General features: G+C 37.6%; 1 protein-coding gene across 4 annotated transcripts in view; it reads left to right on the forward strand.

The window, feature by feature from the left end:
• Positions 1–26,817, forward strand: part of LOC129755176 (uncharacterized) — a 137,542-nt gene that overhangs the window by 108,652 nt on the left and 2,073 nt on the right. For all 4 annotated transcript variants that reach the window (XM_055751540.1, XM_055751541.1, XM_055751543.1 and 1 more), the window contains 3 exons: positions 569–701; positions 15,084–15,898; positions 15,962–16,255. In XM_055751540.1, the coding sequence (XP_055607515.1) occupies positions 569–701; positions 15,084–15,898; positions 15,962–16,255 (1,242 nt within the window). The remainder of the gene's footprint in view (positions 1–568; positions 702–15,083; positions 15,899–15,961; positions 16,256–26,817) is intronic.

Genomic DNA, 26,817 nt, shown 5'->3' on the forward strand with positions numbered 1-26,817 from the left:
CACCTGTTGACCGGCAGACAGATTCAGGAATATGGTAGCTAGCAGCGTGGGTTTTGTCGTTTCGTTACGATGTGATTGAATGCATGTTGACTTACTGGAATTTTTCTGGCACGTAAATTCTATTGCCAAGATATTTTCATCACCCTTGTTGTACCTCGACAACCTGCGCTGGACCTGGACTTGAATGAAGAATCGAGATGACTTTGGGATTGGGTTGTGTAGGTGTAGGTGTTTCCTACCTTTTTCACGTTTACGGTTCAGTGACGATGATGGAAGTGGAATATTTTCGTCTCCTTTGCCAAAGGTCCACGTTTTCTGTTTGGTGTGGGATAACCGTTTTGGGAATTAACTCTGCCAAAAAGGATATGACACTCTGTGGCCCCCCGAGCTGAAGGCTTCAGGCGATCCGGGGTCCGGTTGAATGCTAAATAATCCGAAAGAGGAAATTGTTTTGCGAAAGTTTAACCATATCTACCACATCTCAACAAGCTTTGTCCCTCGGAAAACTTTAACTAACTTCAGATGAATTCGTCTCTCTACCTTTCTCTTTCTTGCTTGGACTTTGCAGGCCCAATCGACCCATCAAGGATATCACGCAGCTGTCGACGGCCGGTTCGTCCCACGATTGCGGATCCCTGTCCCGGGTTGTTATGGTGCGAAAAACCGATCAACGGGTCATTAATCACAAGGGCAGCCAGAAGGTGAGTATTCCTGCGGGGACTGTACTCTAAATGTATTATAAATGAACTGTAGACTTTGCTAGATGATGAGGGATTAACTTCAAGGATTGGACTACTTAAACAGCAAAACTGACAAGAATTTGATTTTGACAGATGAAGTTCAATTAAGATTACATTTTCAAGTCGGGCTATGAATCTGAATTCTGAATCTGAATTCTGAATTCTGAATCTGAATTCTGAATCTGAATTCTGAATCTGAATTCTGAATCTGAATTCTGAATCTGAATTCTGAATCTGAATTCTGAATCTGAATTCTGAATCTGAATTCTGAATCTGAATTCTGAATCTGAATTCTGAATCTGAATTCTGAATCTGAATTCTGAATCTGAATTCTGAATCTGAATTCTGAATCTGAATTCTGAATCTGAATTCTGAATCTGAATTCTGAATCTGAATTCTGAATCTGAATTCTGAATCTGAATTCTGAATCTGAATTCTGAATCTGAATTCTGAATCTGAATTCTGAATCTGAATTCTGAATCTGAATTCTGAATCTGAATTCTGAATCTGAATTCTGAATCTGAATTCTGTATCTGAATTCTGAATCTGAATTTTGAATCTGAATTCTGAATTCTGAATCTGAATTCTGAATTCTGAATCTGAAGTCTGAATCTGAAATCTGAATCTGAGTTCTGAATCTAAATTCTGAATCCCCATTTTTCAACCAACTAATTACCATACCCGACAAGCGACAATTCGCGCTAACGACCCCATTGATGAGGACATGCTGAAGGCTGTCGATTGAAACACCGACCCACAAAAAAGAACGAAACCCCAATCTAAATCATCGACCACTATCAAAGGATTGTTGAACATAAAGAATCAGCAAAACCAAATAAAAAACGCCCCCATAAAACAAACAGTTATTGGAGCCCACACGAGCAGGTCGAGGCCCTAAATGAAAATCACACCCGTTTATGTCGAGCTTTTCCGGGAAAAAAGGATTCCAAAAAAAAAAAAACAAAAGCAAAGCATATGAAAAAACCATCAAATAAAATACCACCAGAACGAATACGATTGAATCTCATTTTTTGTTGCTCTGCTGCAACTGACGTTAGCTAGTAGCTATTTTATTAGTCAAGGCGATTATTCAATGATACTGTTTTTGTGCATAGAATGGTATTGAAAATACAAGAAAGTTATTTTACTAAACATTCCTTTGATCATTTTACTAGAATTGGTTGATATTGACTAAACCTCCAAACTGGAGCCCATCACTCGCAAAATTCTTTAACTTTTGTTCATAATTGATTAAACGATGAATGCCATTTATTTCTATAACTATTTCTTTCACTTACTACTGTTTTGGGTGGTTTAATTTTTTTTTGGAAGATGCGGGAACAAGAAGTTACAATTATAGCCTGTGCAACAACGTCCTGGTGATGTTCGGGACCCTAAACAGCAACATCCTCCTGCGAGATAGTGGGGTTAGCTGCGGGTCTGTGAAAAATACAAGCAGCGAGCATTGAACAAGAAATTTCGGATGGAAATCGGCAAAGACCCACAACAAAAAGGGAGCAGAAATTGAAAACTTGGAACTGAAGATCTCTAAATTTCATGGGCAGTATCCACGTGCTCTCCAAAGAATTGAAGAGTTGCAGATTCGACATCGTAGCGCGATGAGCGAAATAAAAGAAGCCAATCGCCAGCTGAATAGCAACAAATCGACTGGGGAGCGGGACCAGCTGACCAGATGGATGGAACGCAGTGCTGTGTGCGGATTGTCGAGTACATTCGAATCGCGCAGGGGGCTTCGACAAGGCGATGGTCTATCCTGAATGATTTTCAACAGATTCAGTCAACTTATCTGCTTTGCCGACGACATTGATAAATTCGACAGATCATCTGCGATGAAGGGAGAGATCTAGCGCAAGCTAAAACGCGAAGCAAGAAGGATTGGATTAATGATTAATTCGTCAAAGACGAAGTATTTATATGCTGGCCTGCGGATCCGAGACCGACCGAAACCGCTTGTCCAGTAATAACAAGGTCACGATCGACGGCGACGAGCTGGATATAGTCAAAGACTCACTGCAGACAATGAAACCAGCAGTGAGATCCGGTGGCAAAGATCAGCGGAAGTCGTGCCTACAATAAACTTCTGTTGAGCACCAGGTAGCACTTTCGGAGTGGAAAGGAGAGAAAACAACAAGACTGTTGTGTGGTTAAAACAGGAATAACTTTATTTTCTCAATCGGTTTCTTTATGTACAAGAAAACCTTAGAGCGCACACACTGAACTGCGTACTGCGTGTGTTGTATTCATATTCATCCCTCTTCAGCACACGCTTTTCACAGCTCAGCATCGTACCGCACCATTCATGACCGTCACTTTCACTTCGATGACCCTCTTCCGGTTTCGCTCGACGACCATCCTCAGGCTCGCTTGACGACAGCCTCTCTCCGGTTTGCTTTAAGACAACCTTCCGTCCGGCCCGACGCCCTTCTTGCGATTTGATGCCGTTCCTCGTGGCTTTACGCATCGACGATCTTTCTGAGACCTGGAGCTTTCTAGTGGCACCAGCCCAACGTCCTTCAGTTTGGTTTCCGGTCCGACGCGCTTCCATGGCACCGGCTTGACGACCTTTCGTGTTTCCCGGCTCGTAAGTCCTCCAGAGGCTCCCGGTCCGGCGACCACCTCTAACTATGGGGTTCTCTAGGCCCTTATCACTTTTCTTCAGAAAATTTCCCTGGAGTCGTCAAAGTCAAAATGCTTCATGGCAAGTATCCTTCAGTTTCGTGCTTTTCATCTAGTCACACAGCTCTGCCTTCTAGCCCCGCACCATGTGCATCGAGTCGGATTTATTGTGGCCAGCACGATGCACGGATGAAAACGGATTCAAGCTTAAAGCTACAGCCTGCTGCTAACGATATCGTCAGTTTTTCTGTGAACTGTCGACTGAATGGAAACGGAAATGCATTATGTGATTATCGCTCAATCGAAGCCGTCGCTAATCACTTGCCTGTTGGAATCCCGGGACGCACCGAAATTAGCACATTGGAAGCCCCCGAGCCCTTCGTCACAGTCGCGCAGTTTCCAACCAGCGTCAACAGTCGTCCCGGCCCTGTGTTCGAAGAAGGCAACGGGGCTCTCCAGCCTGTGCTCTCAGGCAAAGTCCGCCCTGATGATGGAAACTTTGCTGACGGTGTACGCATGTACTACCAGAATGTTCGTGGCTTGAAATCGAAAATTTCGGAATGTTTCGTTTCCACATCAGAGCTCGATTACGACATCTACGCTTTCACCGAAATCTGGCTTGATGCAACAGTACCATCCAGCCAACTATTCAGCCCGGATTACAACGTGTTTCGATGCGACAGGAATGGCTCTAACAGCTGTCGTAGTCGGGGTGGAGGAGTGCTAATAGCCGTTTCATGTAAGTTTAGCTCATCGATATTCACAATTTGTAATTCCGGTAGCATTGAAAATTTGTGGGTAAAAGTGTCCTATGAACAAAGTTCACTTTTGATCGGTTTATCGTACATCCCTCCTGAAAGAAGTCAGGATACCTCAGTATTAGAGTTGCATGTTGAGACATTATCAGAAGCAAGATTGAAACAGCCATTGTCCGGTATTATTTTGCTCGGTGATTTTAATCAATCACAGTTATCGTGGGTTCCTAGCGGTAGCAACAACTTGGTGGTCGATTCTGCTTCAGTACTAAATATGGCGAGTGCTACTTTTTTGGACGGAACTGTATTGAACGGACTTCATCAAAGAAACGGCGTAAAAAAATTTCAAAATCGGACGTTGGATTTGGTTTTTATGGATGACTCAATCTTGAACAGCCCTGTAATTGAAGCAAGTTATACCGTGGTACTTATAGACGTATACCATCCTGCGCTTGAGTTCAACATTGCATTCCCGAGTCCGGTCGCTTTTGTTGAGGCTTTCGACCCATCTGCACGTGATTTCCGTCGTGCTGATTTCGATCTCATGAACCTGTGTCTATCTGAAATGGACTGGACAAATGTCCAAAGATATACAAGTGTAGACGTAGCTGTTAGTTCATTCTGCGCAATTATGGACGACGTTTTTGACAAATCTGTGCCCATGGTTCGACCTCCGCTTAGACCTCCTTGGACTAATTCTCGCTTAAAACGGCTGAAACAGCTGCGCTCGAAATTGCTTCGAGCATTTACTAATTTTAGATGCCCATTCATGAAATCTAAACTTAATGATGCTACCAGAAAATATCGAATCTACAATCGATTATGCTATCGCCGTTATGTGAATCGGACTCAAAGTGAGCTTCGTCGGAACCCTAAAAAGTTTTGGAATTTTGTTAAATCCAAAAGGAAGGAATCTGGCCTACCTGCGGAGGTACATTTAGATAACAGAATTGCAAAATCATCTGCTGACAAATGTAACCTTTTTGCAAAGCATTTCTCCAGTATATTTTCAAGTCAATCGCCAACAGAAGAACAAATTAGCGCAGCCGTGACACGATTGCCTACCGATGTGTTGAATCTCGACGTGTTTGCTGTTAGAGAGGATATGGTTTTCGAGGCTATCAAAAACTTAAAGTACTCTACCTCAGCCGGGCAGGATGGAATACCTGTGTGCGTGTTGAAAAAGTGTTGCACTATAGTTGTTAAGCCCCTGACTTATATTTTTAATCAGTCCTTACAACAACATCGGTTCCCTGCCACCTGGAAAAGATCTTTCATGAGCCCAGTCTTCAAAAAGGGTGATAAGCAAGAGGTTCGCAATTATCGTGGTGTCACATCACTAGCTGCCTGCTCGAAGGTCCTAGAGAGGATTGTCAACGATGTTATGTTTGCAGCCTGCAGGAACTGGATTTCGGACAATCAACACGTTTTTTTCCGAAACGTTCGGTAACATCTAACCTGGCAGTGTTCACATCATTTTGCATATCTAACATGGATTGTGGCAAACAAGTCGACGCAATTTACACGGACATCACTGCGGCGTTTGACTCAGTAAATCACTTAATTTTACTTTTAAAGCTAGAACGCCTGGGATTATCTGAGAGATTTTGTGCGTGGATCAGAAGCTATTAAACAAATCGTCGTCTTGCTGTTAAAATCGGAACATCTGAATCTTCAGATTTCATTCCGACTTCAGGAGTACCACAAGGAAGTAATTTGGGCCCTTTATTGTTCACCCTGTTCTGCAATGATATTAATATGCTGCTTTTTGGATGCGGAGTACTTATGTACGCGGATGATTCGAAAATTTTTCTGAACGTTAACAGTTTGGCAGATTGTCAGATACTACAGCAATTCCTCGATACAGTAGTGAAATGGTGTGCTGTCAACCTACTGGCCTTAAGCGTTTCTAAGTGCTGTATCATTACATTTGGACGCAAGAAACTTCCATTTTTGTACGACTATTATATCCAGGGCGAACTTCTACATCGTGTTAATCAAATAAAGGACCTTGGCGTTGTTTTGGATAGTCATATGACATTCAAGGAACACTACTCTGCTACACTTGAAAAGGCCAATCGAATGCTGGGGTTTGTCATACGTCTGAGTAAAGAATTTACAGATCCTGTTTGTCTACGAGCTCTGTATTGCTGCCTGGTTCGTTCAATATTAGAATCTGCAAATCTGGTGTGGTGGCCATTCGAAACTACATGGGTGGGGCATTTTGAAGCGGTTCAACGAAAATTCGTACGTTATGCTCTGCGTGATCTGCCGTGGGATAATCCTCTAAATCTGCCACCTTATGCACAACGCTGCGCTTTGCTTGGCCTCCACACGCTGTCGGATCGCTATGATATTAGCCAATCACTGTTTGTGGCGAAAATTCTCAAAAACGAAATCGATTGCTCTTGGATACTTTCGCGCTGTCATATTTATGCTCCAGAAAGAATCCTGCGAAATCGTGACTGGCTATCACTGGAATCAAGAAATACGCGCTATGGTAGCTGTCGGGGCCGTACCTTCAATTCCTTCGAAGTGGTTAAACGGTATTCCTAACAGCCGATGACATCGAATTCCAAATTCCACAAGAGAGAATGAATTTTGCCGAAGTTCCTCCAATGCATGCAATTGATTTCAGCTCCTTAGAATTTCCGATTCCAAATAACTTCGACACTCACGATTTCACAAAATATAAACGCACATTTATTACGGGACTACGAATTTAATAAATAACTAGTTGAACTTAACAAATTTATTCTTAAGGACTAGAACTTGTTCTTAAACTAACATTGAACGTGCTAAAACGGATTCCGATACCGAGTGTGGAGTGATGAGAAGGCTGGATTCGACTGACTACAGGTTTCGAATGTTGACTTCATCAGGATTGTTGCATGCGATGTTTTCCGAGTTCGCTCTCGCAGATCTCGAAAACCTCCAACCAGCCTCTGACGAAAGTGAAAGCGAAACAATAGCAGATGGTGATGATTCCCTCGGAACAATACCGGCTGATGATCGTCGACTGATTGCTGGTGGCTTCGATGGGGTATTGTTTGGATCGATGGCTTGGTGATTCCGGGTAGAAAAAATCTAGTTGGTGCAGGCTATTTTTAGATCTCGGGTCGTTGCTCGCTAGTCCGGTCGAGTTGAAAACACCGACTTGAGCGAGATCAGCTGGTTTGGGATTTTGGGTTGGTTGATTGCCTGCTATCAGTGGTGTCACTAGGGGCTACTGCGGTCGTAGACAGTAGCAATGACCCCCTGCGTTCTGCAAAAGTAAGCTTCTTACGCAATTATGCTCTCTTTGACTTAAATGTCTCAACTGCAACCTTTAAACGCTTGATCGAATCCAGCATAAGTGACCAATTAAGAACTAATTAATAAGAAAACTTTGAATGTATGTCAAGATAGACCTAGATTAAGTAAACCATTAAGACATTTACATCAGATGGTTTTTTATAAACAATAAACAATAAACAATAAACAAAAACGTTTGAACGATTTCATTGCGGTATGCTCCCACTGAATGATCGGTTCTATTCATTATCACTTCGGTTCCTCATCAGGTGTGAGGTCATGAACCCTTTGGTGATTGCAAATTTTGATCAGCTTCTTGAGCAAAATCTTCAATCAAGTTATATGACCATATATCATGAATTCATGTCTGTGCAGGTTAATCCTTCGTCGTATTCTCCTATTCGTGTTTGTCACCCTGACTACGACAACTCTTCTGTCCAGTTTGATTTGTTCATGCAGCATGAAATTCGTGGAATTCCAGAACAACATCGTTCTCTTATTGATCCTAGGATTTTTGATGCGGAGTATGGACACGTCAATGTACTTTACTGAGGGATCCGAACAATGCTGCAATATAGGCTTTTCAGGCACGTCCATGAAGTCCTTGGCGACTCTAAAAACGAAACCGAGACTTCTGGACGCTTTGACAACCAAGTAGTTGGTATGTGCCTTGAATTCCAGACGTTGATCTAGGATTACGCCAAGATTGTTAAGGTGGTTCACACGTGCGATGAGCTCGTCTCCAAGCAAGTACTGAAAAGAAAAGCTGATGACTACACATTTGCTGCAGTCTAATGGTAGACGGTTAATGTCGCACCAATCAGCAAAAAGGTGAACTGACATTGCAGGAAATTGATGCCGTGGTGGTTATTTATGTGTGAAACAGTTTTAGGTCATCAACATAACAAAGTTTGGGGCCGTCGAGAACTGACAATACGTCGTTGAAATAAATAAGAAAAATAATCGGTCCTAGATGGCTGCCTTGGGGCACACCGGAGGTCCAGGAAACTACCCAGAAAAGGTGTCACGCGTACTAACAATCAATTTAAGGTCAGTTAAGTAAATACGGAACCAGCCAAGTAGAGTACCACTACCACAGAACCGTAAGCGTTCAAGTTTGCCGATGGCAATTTCTTGGTTCACCTTGTTGAATGCAGCGGACAGATCGGTATAGATAGCATCAGTTTGGGAATTGGCAGGGAAACTTTCATGCACAAAAAAAGTGTACGTTAGCAAGTTACTTGTAGTAGAGCGTTTGGGCATGTATCCGTGCTGATAATTGGAGATGTTATTCTGGCAGGATGTGAAAAAAGAATCCAAAACCACCAATTCAAATCTCTTCGATCTCCTTTTTTATGTACCGGGAACATGTAAGCTTCCTTTCATAGAAAAGGGACGGTAGCTCTATCAAGCGGAGCTTTAAATATGAGCCGAATTGGAGTCTGCAAAACAGGCATGAAACTTTTCAAAAAAAGCAGCTGGTATCTCGCTCGGGCCTGTTAAAAAAGGAATTCTTGAGCTTCGTTGCTGCATTATAGATGACTGCCTTCTCGATTTCAATACCATTCAATGAAAATCCCAATGGCGAAACGTTCCTGACAGCGCTAGCTAAATGTTCTGGGGATGTTGAAGCTGAATTAAAGATAAATTTTTGGGCAAAGAGATCGCAGATTCCACGATCAGAGTTCGCCGTAATGCCATCCAGAAACATGTTTGAAAGTTTTTTTTTATAAGCGGAGTTAAGTTTACGATATACATACATATATCCTTGGTGTATGATGATTTTTGCTCCTTGTATTTTCGAAGGGCACGTCTTTTTGGCTTCAGTCGTCGCTGTCCAGCCGTGACAAAGGAAATTCGCATATTTCCACCGCTAGAGCATTTTGGGACGATGACATATTTTAAAATTTGTGGGAAGGTTTCAGCGGCAGCGTTTGGATTCGACAGATCAAGCTCTGATACCCAGTCGATAGAGACCTGGATAAGAGAAATGTCGTCGGAGTTAGCGTTCTTGAAGTCGAGGTAGAAGGTTGCTAGTTTTTCTACAGTAGCGTTCAGCCTAGTTACTTCAAGCGATGCCAATAAAGCAGAGTGATGTGGGACTACTTGAACAAGCGGTGCAGGAGCGAATTCGATGGTCGGTAAACGAGGTCCATCGATGGCAAAGCAGAGGTCCAGCGTACTACCATATTCGTTCACCGGCGATTAACGGTGTAATCTGGCGCAAGGTCGCTGCACTCAGGGAATCTAATATGATGTTTGAAGGCGCCGAAAAAGTAGAGCGCGCTGGGTCCGGATACAGAAAGCTGCCGTGGTTGGAGCACCACTTCAAACCGGGCATATTGAAGTAGCAAGTGAGAAATCTTCTGGAGCGCAGAAGGAGCTCACTTCAAAGATGCAGCGTGAAAACGACTCAGCGAGGGCAACATCCCTTGAGCGATTGGGTGGCAGGTACAATACGTATTCGTACAGTTTCCGGCTTACAAGATCAATGCGAATCCATACAAATCGCACTAGGAATTATCGTCCATTAGCTGCGCTTGAAGATTCGTAGCACCCCGCACCCCGCCATCATTGGAGTTTTCGGCTGTTACGGGCACTACGATCACAGCAAAACACTGCGTAATCAGGGCTGAAGATCTGACTCAATAGTGTGTGGTCATTCAGCCATGTTCCGATGACGTCATAGCAGGAACAAAAGTTGCGAGCATGTCAGGCAGGAATTTATTCCCCCGACATTCTGGTAGTAAAGGGTTATGGAATCTAAAGATCCCGGAGCAGATCTGGAGCGACGAGCACTGAAAGGGGGAATATCATCAGGCGTGGGAATGCAATCAGGAGTACCATACTTGCCTGAATTCACAGGCTGGAGAACCCCTTCGCCGCAGACGAACTCAGGGCCGAGACGACTGATGACGCTGGCTGGAATCAGCGCGGCTGAGTCGAAGGGCTAAGGGGTCTCCGAGGGGAGCTTAGCTCGTTGCGTCCCAGTGAAGAAAACCCAGTAGAATTGAAGATGTTGTCGGATGTCGGCGGATAATTGTCGAAGCGATACCGGCTGGAGTAAGCATTGTTGTTACGACTGGAAACCAAAATAGCGTCACGCGGTGGGAAAGTATTATGGAAACTATCTCCGACCTAAAATAACTCTCATTAGGAGATACCAAATTTAACATTGATCGGTTCAGTAGTTGTTAAGTTTATAAGGAACATCATGAAAGACGAACAAATATTTATTATAAAATTAAAAAAAGAAACACAAGTATTCGACGTTTGATGCAGTTCGAAGTCATTTGGTCATTTTTTTTTTTAACTTTCTCGATTTCATGTAAACTTAGGCGATTGATATCGAACGCTTTAATTCTTGAATCGAGTGCATTTTAGCTGAAATTTTGTTCAGATCAGATTTGAGACCATATCTGCGACTATCATGCGACGTTTTAAAACTTTTATTTTGGTTTGAAAATGATAAAAATACTTTCAACTTACTACAATGTACATACATCGAATGATTTTATTCTCTCATCATTTAAATCTTCATTCAAATCACTGAGCTGACCTTGATGTGTTTTTTTTAATTTTTTCGTCATTTCAATGGGCGATTGTTCCGATCTACTGAGCTCTAGTGAGAAACAGAGAATTGCAGGAAGCTATAACGGGCGGGCGGAAGGTTGTTTCGATTGTATGACTTTCCGGATGGGTGGGTGGTTTGGTGAATTCCTCACTCCCCCGCCATTAAAATTGCATGGAAATATTCCTCGGTTCATGTTCGTTCAAGTTTAACTATTTTCGAAGAGCGAATTGCAGTTCTAAAGCTTCCACCCGAGTATTTTTTGCGATGAATGGATGGATGGATGGTTGGTTAGTTTGCTGGTGTAGAGCTAAGCTGGAGGAAAAGTTTCGAATCGGAAAATCCGGAAGCATACAAATTTCCCAGCAGACTGTTTGGATCCTTGAAAACATTACCGGCGCTGCTGCCTGACTGTCGGAAGCACACAGATCGGAGCACCGTAATAAAATTTGTTGGTTTTCCGGGCGGTTCTTGGCTTTTTGGTAGGAAAGAGTTGGGAAAGTAAATCCTTTGCATGTTCTGAAGAAAGACGAAAATTGCGAACTAAGAAATAAAATTGAAGCACTGTTTGGTAAAAACTTTTTCCAGAAAGTTTTTTTTTTATGAGTGGTCATCACAGAAACCTTGGCTGAAGTTCATGGATGCGAACTCGATTTTGTTTGTAGTTGCGCGTTTGAGTTCAATCTCCAGTGGATTTCACTTTTTTTTTTCTGGTAGGAGATTTCAGTTAGCTGTTACTGTGTAATGAGTAAACCTTAGTTTGAAATTGTTTTGTTATTCAACATTTTATTTAAAAAAAAATTGAAATGGTAATGACAGTTGAATAAACCATGAAAAACTTCACATGAATTGAACTACAAGTTGGGTTTGACTGCCTTACAAAGTTTTAAGAAGAAGTGGGAAAAAACAAACAAAAGGAAACATAAGCATATTAGAAAAATTTATGCCACAAATGACAAAAATGACAAAAATGACAAAAATGACAAAAATGACAAAAATGACAAAAATGACAAAAATGACAAAAATGACAAAAATGACAAAAATGACAAAAATGACAAAAATGACAAAAATGACAAAAATGACAAAAATGACAAAAATGACAAAAATGACAAAAATGACAAAAATGACAAAAATGACAAAAATGACAAAAATGACAAAAATGACAAAATTGACAAAAATGACAAAAATGACAAAAATGACAAAAATGACAAAAATGACAAAAATGACAAAAATGACAAAAATGACAAAAATGACAAAAATGACAAAAATGACAAAAATGACAAAAATGACAAAAATGACAAAAATGACAAAAATGACAAAAATGACAAAAATGACAAAAATGACAAAAATGACAAAAATGACAAAAATGACAAAAATGACAAAAATGACAAAAATGACAAAAATGACAAAAATGACAAAAATGACAAAAATGACAAAAATGACAAAAATGACAAAAATGACAAAAATGACAAAAATGACAAAAATGATAAAAATGATAAAAATGATAAAAATGACAAAAATGACAAAAATGACAAAAATGACAAAAATGACAAAAATGACAAAAATGACAAAAATGACAAAAATGACAAAAATGACAAAAATGACAAAAATGACAAAAATGACAAAAATGACAAAAATGACAAAAATGACAAAAATGACAAAAATGACAAAAATGACAAAAATGACAAAAATGACAAAAATGACAAAAATGACAAAAATGACAAAAATGACAAAAATGACAAAAATGACAAAAATGACAAAAATGACAAAAATGACAAAAATGACAAAAATGACAAAAATGACAAAAATGACAAAAATGACAAAAATGACAAAAATGACAAAAATGACAAAAATGACAAAAATGACAAAAATGACAAAAATGACAAAAATGACAAAAATGACAAAAATGACAAAAATGACAAAAATGACAAAAATGACAAAAATGACAAAAATGACAAAAATGACAAAAATGACAAAAATGACAAAAATGACAAAAATGACGAAAATGACAAAAATGACAAAAATGACAAAAATGACAAAAATGACAAAAATGACAAAAATGACAAAAATGACAAAAATGACAAAAATGACAAAAATGACAAAAATGACAAAAATGACAAAAATGACAAAAATGACAAAAATGACAAAAATGACAAAAATGACAAAAATGACGAAAATGACAAAAATGACAAAAATGACAAAAATGACAAAAATGACAAAAATGACAAAAATGACAAAAATGACAAAAATGACAAAAATGACAAAAATGACAAAAATGACAAAAATGACAAAAATGACAAAAATGAAGAAAATGACAAAAATGACAAAAATGACAAAAATGACAAAAATGACAAAAATGACAAAAATGACAAAAATGACAAAAATGACAAAAATGACAAAAATGACAAAAATGACAAAAATGACAAAAATGACAAAAATGACAAAAATGACAAAAATGACAAAAATGACAAAAATGACAAAAATGACAAAAATGACAAAAATGACAAAAATGACAAAAATGACAAAAATGACAAAAATGACAAAAATGACAAAAATGACAAAAATGACAAAAATGACAAAAATGACAAAAATGACAAAAATGACAAAAATGACAAAAATGACAAAAATGACAAAAATGACAAAAATGACAAAAATGACAAAAATGACAAAAATGACAAAAATGACAAAAATGACAAAAATGACAAAAATGACAAAAATGACAAAAATGACAAAAATGACAAAAACGACAAAAATGACAAAAATGACAAAAATGACAAAAATGACAAAAATGACAAAAATGCCAAAAATGCCAAAAATGACAAAAATGACAAAAATGACAAAAATGACAAAAATGACAAAAATGACAAAAATGACAAAAATGACAAAAATGACAAAAATGACAAAAATGACAAAAATGACAAAAATGACAAAAATGACAAAAATGACAAAAATGACAAAAATGACAAAAATGACAAAAATGACAAAAATGACAAAAATGACAAAAATGACAAAAATGACAAAAATGACAAAAATGACAAAAATGACAAAAATGACAAAAATGACAAAAATGACAAAAATGACAAAAATGACAAAAATGACAAAAATGACAAAAATGACAAAAATGACAAAAATGACAAAAATGACAAAAATGACAAAAATGACAAAAATGACAAAAATGACAAAAATGACAAAAATGACAAAAATGACAAAAATGACAAAAATGACAAAAATGACAAAAATGACAAAAATGACAAAAATGACAAAAATGACAAAAATGCCAAAAATGACAAAAATGACAAAAATGACAAAAATGACAAAAATGACAAAAATGACAAAAATGACGAAAATGACAAAAATGACAAAAATGACAAAAATGACAAAAATGACAAAAATGACAAAAATGACAAAAATGACAAAAATGACAAAAATGACAAAAATGACAAAAATGACAAAAATGACGAAAATGACAAAAATGACAAAAATGACAAAAATGACAAAAATGACAAAAATGACAAAAATGACAAAAATGACAAAAATGACAAAAATGACAAAAATGACAAAAATGACAAAAATGACAAAAATGACAAAAATGAAGAAAATGACAAAAATGACAAAAATGACAAAAATGACAAAAATGACAAAAATGACAAAAATGACAAAAATGACAAAAATGACAAAAATGACAAAAATGACAAAAATGACAAAAATTACAAAAATGACAAAAATTACAAAAATTACAAAAATTACAAAAAATACAAAAATTACAAAAATTACAAAAAATACAAAAATTACAAAAATTACAAAAATTACAAATATTACAAAAATTACAAAAATTACAAAAATAACAAAAATTACAAAAATTACAAAAATTATAAAAATGACAAAAATGACAAAAATGACAAAAATTTCAAAAATGACAAAATTTCAAAAATAACAAACATTGCAAAATTTACAAAAATTACAAGAATTACAAAAATTACATAATTTCAAAAAATTGTAAAAATTACAAGGACATATTTTATTCAAATACATGAGGAAATATGTAAACTGTAATCCAATTTTTTTTCTCATACATTTCTCATCTAGGACCCACTATGCGAGGTCATCACGATGGAAACCATCTCGACGTACAAGGGCCACAAACCGGACCGGACGGTGGTGTTCAAGGAGAAGTTTGACCTTTCCGGGAACGACATGACCAAATCGCTGTCCACCAGCAAGCTGATGGGTTCCCCAAGGCTTTCGATCAGTCCTCTGAGGACTGTTTTAACGACCACAACAGAGTTGGAACAGACGGGCAAAAGCGATCGGAACAACAACTCCACCATTACGGAGGTAACAAGTCATTCGATAGTCAAGGAACAACACGTTCGACACAAATCGCTGGATAGGAGTAACAACAACAGCAGTAGCAATTACAACGGATTCCTGTCCAGTACCCCGAAACCGACGAGATGTTCCAAGAGTCCATCGATCAGTAATCTCAGAGGAAAGTCACCTTCGCTCTCGGCCTCACAAACCTCCCTGAGAAGGTCCATATTCAGCGACTTTGAGCTAGAGTGTTTGAAGGCTCACAACGAGTATCGATCCAAACACGGAGTTCTTGCGTTGAAGCTGAACAAGCGCCTCTGTCGATACGCCGAAGAATGGGCCAAGGTCATCGCAGCTCGAGGAGTGCTAGTCCATCGGAGCAATTCTCAGTACGGGGAAAACATATTCTGCTCCTGGAGTTCACCGAATACCACAGTCGTCATCACCGGGCGGGAACCGGTTGAAAATTGGTACAGCGAAGAGCCAACCCACGTTTACGGGAAAGAACCGGCCACCCTCAAGACCGGTCACTTTACGCAGGTCGTATGGAAGGACAGTCGGGAGCTGGGAGTTGGCGTCGCTAGAAATAGGTTTGCGTTCTTAATATTCAACGTTCAAAAAGGAAATTCCTTACAATTTTTAATCAATTTCAGATCCGGTCAGGTATTTGTGGTGGCGAACTACGATCCTCCGGGGAACTACATTGGAAGTTTTGCGAAAAACGTTCCACCTCCGGGAGGGTTTGAGATACCAAAGATTATCGTAGATAAGCCGTCGGCACTGGTCAATAGCACCGGGGATGGAAGCAGTCGGGCATCCAGTGGAAAGGTGGAGAAACACGTGAGAATTGTGGACGAGAACGATCCGGATCAGTTCGATGAGTTTTCCCAGGCGATGTTGAGGCATCACAATGAGTACAGAAGGAGGCATGGTGCTGCGGATTTGGTGTAAGTATGCCTGCTTGCTATGAAACTGGAACTTAGGAAACCTTTTTAAACCTAGGAAAAACTGTACTTTCAATGAAAATCAACCAATTGGATATGTTTGTATATACGAAGTTTCCTTTTTGATCAACATATGTGCATTGGACCACAGCTAGCTTTTAATGGAAAATTCAAATTTATTCAATTTTACACGTCCCATAACATATTGTTTGGTTGTTTCAAATCCGAAAAAAAGAATAAAATTTTTTGAAGCGATTCATTCAGCCCTAAATAAGCGCAACGTTTTAATTTTTTTTTTTGATGATGCTCTAATATGTGTTGTGAGCCTCCTTAGTTAAGTAATTCTATTGAATCATAGCAATCGAAAATTCCATTTAATTCAACCACGGAATAAGATAAGTTAAGATACTGGTATTTCAATAGCAACTTACTATCTTCTTCAGGAAGAGTTTTCGACGATCAATCGAAAACGCTCATTGGAGAGCATAGTAAGTTGCTATCGAAACACCGTTATCTGAGCTTTTCTTATATCGTGGTTGAATTAAAGAGAATCTTTCGATTGTTTTGTTTCAGTTGATGATGCTGATTCCTACCAAAAATTTCTTCTTCCAAACTTTACACTAATGATTGGTGGCCAAAAAGTCATAAAAAAACATATGGGAGCGAAAAGTAATTTTTTTCAGCGGGCTACTGACCATCATGAAATACCCAGAAATTGGAACACAGATGGTCACTGATAAAAGCATACAATTTGTCTTTTACGTTTGAAACAACCGCGTGTGAATCGAGATGGATCGAAATAATCAGAAAGTAGAAACGAATAAAAATCTTAAAACAAAATCAAACTTATAAAATTTTCGAGGTGATGAATAGTTTTGAAGAAACATGAAGGTCATACAAAATGAAGTACATAAGCCATAAATATCATTAATTTTTCGAAAAAGATTAAACGGCTCACCGACAGAAATTGAACCCGCAATCTCCGCTTCAGTACTAGAGTGTCCATTTCCCGGCCATTTTTTCGTTCCCGGGAATCGGGAAATCTGGTGGCCTGTTTCCCGGGAATTCCCGGGATCCCCGGAAATATTCAAAAAAATGTAAAATATATGCATTTCGATTCAAACATACATAGTTTATAGAACCATTCATGCATACAAACCCATAATTTGTTCAAAATGTACACATGTTTTTTTTAACTTATTTTTAATCAAATAAATCAAACTGTTTTCAACAATGATAAATTAAAAACAGTTTAACGAATTCAAATGAAGAATTCATCCATGCAAATAGGGGTTGATAAAAAAATGTTTTTATTTGTTTGATAATTCTCACAATTTTTCGTTTTTCTGGACCTTTACATATTTGCTCTTGATATAAAAAAACAATGTTTTGTTCATTTTGAGGTTTTGAAATTCATCTGGCTTTCAAAGCTCAAGGAAAACAAGTGCATAAATGTTACTTTCAAGAAAACACAATCAGTCTACCTGCTGTGCGATTTTTCATATATTTTTCGAACTGTTGTTGGTTTTCGTTCAATGAATACGGCGCACATAGGAGTAATCTATGGAAAAAGTTGGCCAAATCCTGCTTTTTCTCTTTAAAATGATTAAAAATCTTTTTTTCGTTGTTTTCAAGTATACTCAACTCATTTTTAACCAAAATTTCAAATTTCTTAATTTTGGTCTTTTTGGGTCACTTTCTGCCACCTTAAAAAATGTTTATTTTCAAGTAAATTCGAAGCAAACCAGTCGATCAACTATCAGAAATGAATAAAAATACCATTTTTTAAACAAACAAATCGAACGCAATAAAAAACGTTTGTATAAATGCATGGCATGTTCGCTATCTGAAACAAAATTTGGGACAAAAATCGCTCAAATTTTTAGATTTCAAAATTGAAAATAGCTCGAGTTCGCAAGTATGCGCACGATTTTTCTTTTGGACATGTTTATAGAAGTTAGAAACATTCGTGTGTTATGTGAAATTTTTCCCGGTGGAGCCCGGAAGATTAACTTCAACACTTATTTGTAAAAAAAAACAATATAGGTTTGTTAAAAAACATTGCACTATTTTGTTTAGCTTCTCTACTACATGTGTTTATCAAGAAATGAACGCAATTTCAACTACAATTCATTGGTCATATTAAAACTGAAGATTTGTAGAAGAAATTTTGTTAATAGTTGTAGGGATTAGGATTAATGGTAGAATATAAGATCTAGAATGCAGTGTAAACGATAATGACTGATATTGAATCAGTGTGTAAATTGAATAGCTAGGGCCCGCTAGGGCGTAACGCTAAAGTAAAGAGTCTTTATGAACGTGCCCCATAGAATGCGTGCACCTACACACGCTCGAAAAAAGAGATTCGAGTTTGAGATTGCAAATGTGTTGGTGAAATCTCTAATCAAAAGAATATCTTGCACTTGCTATGCAAGTGTGAACGCAGGAAGGAAACCGTCAGTTGAGAAAATATATTTGATGAGGAAACACGCGTTGTTCAATTTTTGAACTGTCTATCGATTGAGTGTCAAGAAGTTTTGGAATATCAGTCATCCGGTCACTACAATAGTCACATTATTCTGCGTGTTACGCAGTCTGTAATGGTACGTGTTTACACCAAATTTTGGAAGACAATATTTATAATTTTGATACATCAATGTTTCGAGTTATGCCATTACGAACTCACTATTAGGATATATTGACAGTTCTACACGAACACCACCTTAGCAGGAGGCCTCAGCCCTAACCTCAAACCATGGGAGAACAGAATCGATTTTTGAGAAGGGCGCACGATAAACGCGATTTCCCAGTACTAATATCGACAAATTCGCCCTGTGGAAAAGCGACCATCTGTGTTCGTGTTTTGGTTTTTTTGGGTGTTCAGGGGTGCCAAGTGCATTGATATTTGGAGAATGATTTTATTTTTTTAATTGCATTGTTATTGAAAAATCTTTTCATGAGTACTGAGAATTTGCAACTTTCCCGTAGATTTCTATTCGAATATGAAATTCAACGCACCATTTATCTGAACGAAATAACAACTGTCTGTATCGCACACTTAAATTATGTAGCGAATAATGTGGATATGCTTAAAATAATCAGAGCATGTAGGCGATTATTTTTAAAGTCAACATAGACGGGACTTTCATTAATTTACTTGTTTGTAACTGTGAATGATTTTGCATTCGTTTAGAAGTTGGAAACAACTCTTTTTTAATCTACCAAGCAGTACATGAAAATATATTTCAGATGTTTTGAATTCACCTTGAAAATACGTTTGCAAAAGATGGCTTATCTTCATCCATTTAGGGACGAGCCCTAATGAATTCAAACATTCAGCTGTTGATAGTTAAACACTTTATTCAATTCAGAAATATTATGAGTTTAAAACAAGCAAATACTGATTCTAGAAACACTCCTAGCATCACTGGTGAGGCCACCAGCTAATCAATATTTGAGGTTACGGCTGAGGCCAATTTTTCGCCAATACTATTGTCCGTATATACCCTTATACCGATGGTTTAAAATCGACAATACTAATATACAACAACTATCTAACAAACAAAAAACCTAAAAATAATAATTTTTCTCAAATTTTAATTTCGAGGTTTTGACCAGGATTTGGGGTAAAATACTCCTGTGTGCGGCGTGGAAATACATATAATCTTTTTAAACTAAACTATTTGAATAAAAAAATTGCATCAAACGGCTGCAAAATATATACTGCCACAGGAACCGGCATATTCTACATGAGTTTTGTATGACTAAATTTTCAAAAAGAACAATAAGAATGATTCCGGAGGCTTTCAGGCTTTTCCAGAGAAATAATTTCATACATGTCGGGAATTCCCGGGAATGAAGCTACGATTCCCGGGAATCGAGAAATCCCGAGCTTTTCAAATTCCCGGGAATTCCCGCCCGGGAAATCCCGGGACAGACACTCTATTCAGTACAACGGCTCCTTAGCCAATAACACCATGATGGTGAACGTGATGGAATCGACCGACACGAGCGTACAAGTCCAGCTTCAAGGGTCAACTACTGAACCTTCCATCCAGCGTTGTCAGATTTACCGGTTTCTTCGTAGATCTAGGGATTTGAAGCATTTCTACTGAGCTACGGATCAATGCTCGAAATCTACAGATTTTCAGCATATTCTATGGAATTTCTACGGATTCTCGAAAAAAATATAAGAATTCTGCGGATAACCAAAACTTGTACCTGACGGCCAAAAAAAGGTCATCAAGTTTCATTTTGTCAAAATCAGTACATTTTTCGATTTTCGTCAAACCTACGTATGGACTTCAGCGGTTTGCAACCTGGCAGCGCTGTTTCCATCGATACACTCCAAGTAAATCTCGAATGTGTTCTTGCCTCCTATTGAACTCACTTGTTTCTCTATCATCACCATGGTTGCCAATGTGCCTGTTTTTCCAGGATTTGCATGATTTTTGGAGGCCCAACCAGATATTCTAATAAAGGGTGATACGGTCAAAATTGGGTCAATATCAGCTTGACGTATTTCTTTCAATTTTGCATTTAAAAAACCTGAACACCGCTAATTTTGAAGGTGTGTGTGTGTAGAATGTTGCTCCTATTTTGATTTTGGAATTCACTCTTCAGTTGTCAAAATGCCGTCCAAGGAAGAAGAGCAGCGTATCAAAATTTTGCTCGCACATCGCGAACATCCGAGCTACTCGCACGCAAAGCTGGCTAAATCGCTAAAAGTTGCCAAATCAACCGTTACAAATGAAACTAAAGTGTTTGGGGAACGTTTGTCGACAGCCAGGAAGTCTGGATCGGAGGGAAAACGAAAACCGGAAGCCGCTGAGACGACAAAGAGAGTTGCCGGTAGTTTCAAGCGAAACCCTAACCTCTCTCTCCGAGATGCCGCAAATAAGCTGGGCTGGGTGTATCGGCTACAACCGTGCATCGGGCCAAAAAAACGAGCCGGCTTATCGACTTACAAGAAGGTAGTGACTCCAAATCGCGATGATAAACAAAATACGACAGCCAAAGCGCGATTCCGGAAGCTGTACACGACGATGCTGACGAAGTTTGACTGCGTGGTAATGGACGACGAAACCTAACCCAAGCAACCAAAAGTCCCATAAACAGGTACAAAAACGCTTACTCAGCCCCATCATTGATATGAAGTACGTTCTATGCAGCTCAAAATTTAAGTTCTTATTGATACTTTCAAGTTCCAAAACAAGTCTTAATGATCTTCTATTCAGCTTCCAGCGGCCTCTTAATTCAGCTTCCAAAAATTCGCAAAATGAGCAAAAAAATATCTCTCTATCTCAACTGAACCGTACCGTTGACTTCGGTCCATATCACCTTCTCTTGATTATTTACTGTGTTCTGTACCGGTGCCGCCATGATGCCACGCGCCGGATTTCAAACTCGACATATTACTCAATTGCCTCTTTCCTACATTTCCTACATTTATCGCATCAGAATGGTCACTCAAGTACAAAATTACTTATTGAAAAAAAACTTGCCCGGCTTGGGGATCGAACCCCGACCTTCGTGGTGAGAATCGAACACGCTACCACGAGACCACGTCAAGATGTTGTTGTAACTGAAACTAAAACTCGAAGCGGTGATTTAATTTTGAAAGCACATCAATGCACTTTTTGTGACTTATCAAATCCCGTTTGAGCACTTTTGTGCCCTTTATGTGACTTATCAAATCCCGTATTGAGCACTTTTGTGCCCTTTATGTGACTTAAGTCCCGTATAACGTACGTATAGATCACTTTTGCAGCTTTCAAGTTCGTTAATGAGCACATATAGTTCACTAATGGGAATTGGGCAACACAAGTCACATACAACGTACATATTAATCACTTTTGCAACTTTCAAGTTCATTAATGAGTACATAAAGTTCACTTAAGGGAATTGGGCAGTTGATTCTCTTTGTCAGCCAATATGTAACTATCAATGCCTTCATTCAAGTAAATATGTGACTTTTGGTTGCTTGGGAAATAGGTGATAAATATGTTTTATACTAAACTAGTATAAGTAAAATACTTATGAATTGTGTACTTATTCATTCAAATTTGAAGACATAAGCTATGAAACTGAATAATTTAAATGATATTTCAAGATGGATGCACGGAATAGCTGCAAATTCGCCGTTGTAAATTCAATACCCATAACCATTTAACATGATTTTCTGATAAGATTGATAATGTGTTTTAATTTTTTGAAAATTATTTGAAATAATTTTTTTATGACATACACGCATTCGTCACCTTTACCGAAAAGAGGTGATTCCGTGCACCCATAGTGAAAAACTATTTCCATTTTATATTAATCGCAGCGCACTAAATTGGACTGCGCACTCATGACTGCGGCATTTGTGTGAACTTGTACATTCGTGCGACCTGTCAAATCAGTGTAAAATCTGTCGGAGTTCTGCACGCTAACCCCTTTTCAGCTAACCTTTGTGCGGATTACTGCGACTGCAAAACATTGCACGAAATCCAATTTTCAATGAAAGGTATAATAACAAAAATATTACAAAACAAGTAACAAAATAATATTAGAAGAAAAAAAGTCAAAATAATATATAATAAAAAATTTCCCCTTTACCAGTCATTTTGACTGGTCACCGTCCGAATAGGTATATTCAATTTGCCGGTCCTTCTAGTTTTAAAACGAACCAATGATTGTTTTAAAAATCATTTTATTCTCAAACATAGAGCAAAATCGTATTTTCCTCCAATTTATAATTCATTTAGCATTAGTATGTGTAGGGTAAGAGAGTTCTTTTACTTTCCTCTTAACACTAGTCATCAGATTCTGTACAGTGCTATCTCCGACTATTTTTACCACTTTAGGTCATTCTTTTTTGAATTTTGTTAATACTGTCCCCAGTTCCACGGATTCAGCCTGTTTGGTACTCCATTTTGGCTGCTTCTGCTTCTGGTTCTCCTTGGCACGCATAACGTTAGTCGATGAGGTACCTAGTTTTATAGCCACATCCCGTACTGAAGCCGTTTGTGGTAATCCTTGATTTTCTTGTTCATTGTATGGTCAGCAGGGCCAGGTTTCCTACAGCGTTTTGGGAATCTGTGAAGGTACACTGTTCCCCATACTTTTTCAACTGCTCCGACACTCACACCTTCTTCCTAAGCTAGTTTTCTGATTGAAAGACCACTCACAGTGCCCCATTTGCGAAAAATCGTTTTCTTTGCTCGAGAGTGAGGCCAGACATTATCAGATTTCTTCGCGAAAAACGACAAAAAATGACAACGCCTACTTCACTTGGAAATACGCAGCCAAAATTAGGATGATTTATGAAATGACGGTTATTTTATTGTCTATTTATAATCATCGGAACAGTTAGTTCTGAAAATTTTATATCTTTGGAAGTTTGTTGAGTCACCTTTCTTCAACATTCTCCATAGAGTTGAAATTTGACAAATTGGTGGCATTTGAAGGTGTTTATAGTTATTTACAGTAGTTAGTATCGTACTACTTGAGCGATTTTCTCCGGTTCAATATTGTTTTGAAGACAGTTATTATGTGGAAGGTAAAATTTCTTTACGAAAAGCTGCAAGTCCTTCCCCAGAATCAATCTTAAATCTAAGCATTTTCAACAGGATTAAATGACTAATATCGGAGAAATTGATGATTTTAAATGCCATTCTATATAAAACTGTCAAATTTTCATAACTATTCTTGTAAGTATCCAGCATGCTGTGTACGTACACGGAGCTTTCTAGTGAGGTTAAGCGCAATGGCCTTCCAGCTTTTTTCCATTTACAATGATTGAACCCAAGATAATCACTATTGTTGTATTAATGTAAAATGATGTTAGTTTAGAAATAGTTAGATTTATGTTTTCGACCGGGAAGAAGTTTTTAAATTACAATTTTTAGCTGTGTACGGTCTGAGGTTTCAATCAAACAACTTTTTTTTTGAAATACCCCTGGTATTTTAAATAATAATTTGTTTGATTAAAATTTCAGACCGCAAAAAGCCAAAAATTTTAATTTAAAAATAATTTTTCAGTTCACCTTTTCCTTTTTCACCAACTAGCGGTTAGAGATTATCAATTTAAGCTTAAGCGATCATTTTTCCAGCACATTAAAAGATTTTAGTTTTAGTAAACATATAGAGGCGCCAACTGATCCATTAGAAAAAATACATATATAGCAACTCTTCAGTCAGATCTGTCATATGCATGCACCACTGTCAAAATCTCTAGCGTAACGCTTCATAAAGGCGAAACTGCCAAATGTAAACAAGTCAAATTAACGGTTATTCTGGATGTACGTGGGTGCACTTTTCCTAGTTAACGCGGAATCATCTTGAAATCAATTAAAACTTTTAAAAAATCTATGCACTTTCGTTGCGCCCATTCAAACTGGGATTAATTTTTCTATCCGTGTAGGGCCAATAGGCGTCACTTAGTATTTGCTTAGTACTATAAATGCTCTTCAAAATTTTAGTTTTGTGTGCAAAAATGAATAAATTAAAGTAAATTTAAAATGGGCATCAATTTTTGTTTGATCGTTAGACACTATTTGAATGCGGATGATGTGATTCGATGAAAGATTTAAATTACAAGATAATTTCTATCACTTTCTCTTATATGTTTTGAATAATGTCTATATTTTGATAAGGTTTGTCCTGTTTTTTTCATAATTTTTCATAAAATCGGCTAGAATTGGGGTAGAAAGTATGGTACGCTTAAGGTTTTTCATCGTATTTCTTAACAACTATTTCGAATTTACCTTGCTCAATTTCGCTTTAATTTAATCCGGTATCATCTTCATCTTCTTCATTTGTTTCGACATGTTTTGTTCGAGATTTCACTGGAATTCAATTTTATTTGATAAACACCCTAGAAGCGACATGTGATCTGATGTCCTTCCATTTTGAAAATCATCCAATTAATCAATGGAGCGCGCTTAAATTAACTCGAACTTTTAAAATCTTAGATACCATACTTGAAGAAGATTTTATGCATTAAACATCTGGTTGAAAAAACAAGACTCAAAAACATGGGGACATATACACGGAAGAAACGAAAGGAATTTAAAATAATCGCTTTTGTTTTATCCTTAAAACTTAACAAAATATTCGACCGAAGATTCGTTTCACCGAATAGATGAAAAGGTCAATATTTGATATTCAGCCGTTAGCCTAATACTACAATTCGGTGCATCTGTATTTTCTTCTAAATAAGATTTGTTTGATGTTCCGGAATGTCAAACGCGTTTTTTTCGTTTCGAGTTAATTGCTAGTTTACACTTTTGAAATGTTACGCAAGATCTGTTCCATTTATTTATAAACAAACGAATCTGATATTATTTGATCGATTCGAGTGATACTGGCAGATAAACAAAAAATTTAAACGACAGTCTGCCACTCTTTACTGTGTAGTGTAGTTTTAATTAGTGATTGCTAACTTTGACTAAGTTAGTGAGAGTGTATCAATGGAAGGTACTGCAGTCGACCAATGGAGCAATTTATACCATCGTGAATAGCAAAAGTGGTCATATTCGATCCTTGATTTTATAGTTATTGCTATTTTCAACGTTTTCAGTTATTTTTTCTGTGAAAGTTGATGAATTTATGCACGGAAAGTAATAAAAAGGTAAAATTTACCGAGATAGCAAGGTGAACGCTCGTGGGAGTCGAAAAAGTAACTTCTACCTTTTCGAGGTGAAATTCACTTCACAGTGAGGTGAAGTTCACCTGAATTGACCTGATTGGGTCACCAACAGGGGGATGGCAATCTGGTTCTTCTTGCGAACAAGATTTTTTTTTCTTTTTTCTATCCATAGGGATAAACGTTTATGGTGTTTTCTTCTCAATGCAGTACAGAATTGAAAAAGTCAAAATTTCAACCAATGAGGAACCAGAATGATCGTTGTGTTAGTGTGCAACCCAGCTAACATGAAATCGTAATAGAAATGATAATCCTAATCGAATATTTAGACATTTTCAATAACCATCGTAAACAAGTTGGTATTGAGTAATTTTCTATCATTCATTTACGACAAGCTTTGCCCAAAAAAAGTTGAATCGGATAGCAGTTTAGTCAGTTCGTAAATATGTCTCCAAATAGTTAAGAATACGCTAATTCGACATTTACGATTTGAGTGAACTGATTTACGATAAATGGGCGATCCTTCCTTCTTTCTTCCTCTGACCGGTTCGTGAACAGAAAATCTTACATATAGAGCTATAGCGCGTATCATTTCAATTGATGAGTTGGCATCGTGGTAAGATACCAGACAGACAACTCGGAGGCTGGAGTTCAAATCTCGTTCGGGGAATTTTTTTTCGGTTTATTCAAATTACTTCAAATGGTATATTTGGCTTTTTGTGGGGAAATCGAATCGTTAAAATCTTGTCATTGTAGACAAATCGCCTCCACTTTTATAGCTATATGCTCTTTTGGTAAGTTTAATACAATCTTTTCATCTGGTATATTCGTTTGATTAATTCTGTTGTTCCTGCGATATAACCCCTTAAATGTTTGCTGGGAATCATTCATATATAAATCAATAAACTCTCTTATAATGCAAAGCAGTTTTTTT

This window comes from Uranotaenia lowii, chromosome 3 (assembly GCF_029784155.1).
Source record: "Uranotaenia lowii strain MFRU-FL chromosome 3, ASM2978415v1, whole genome shotgun sequence".
Classification (NCBI taxonomy): domain Eukaryota; kingdom Metazoa; phylum Arthropoda; class Insecta; order Diptera; family Culicidae; genus Uranotaenia; species Uranotaenia lowii.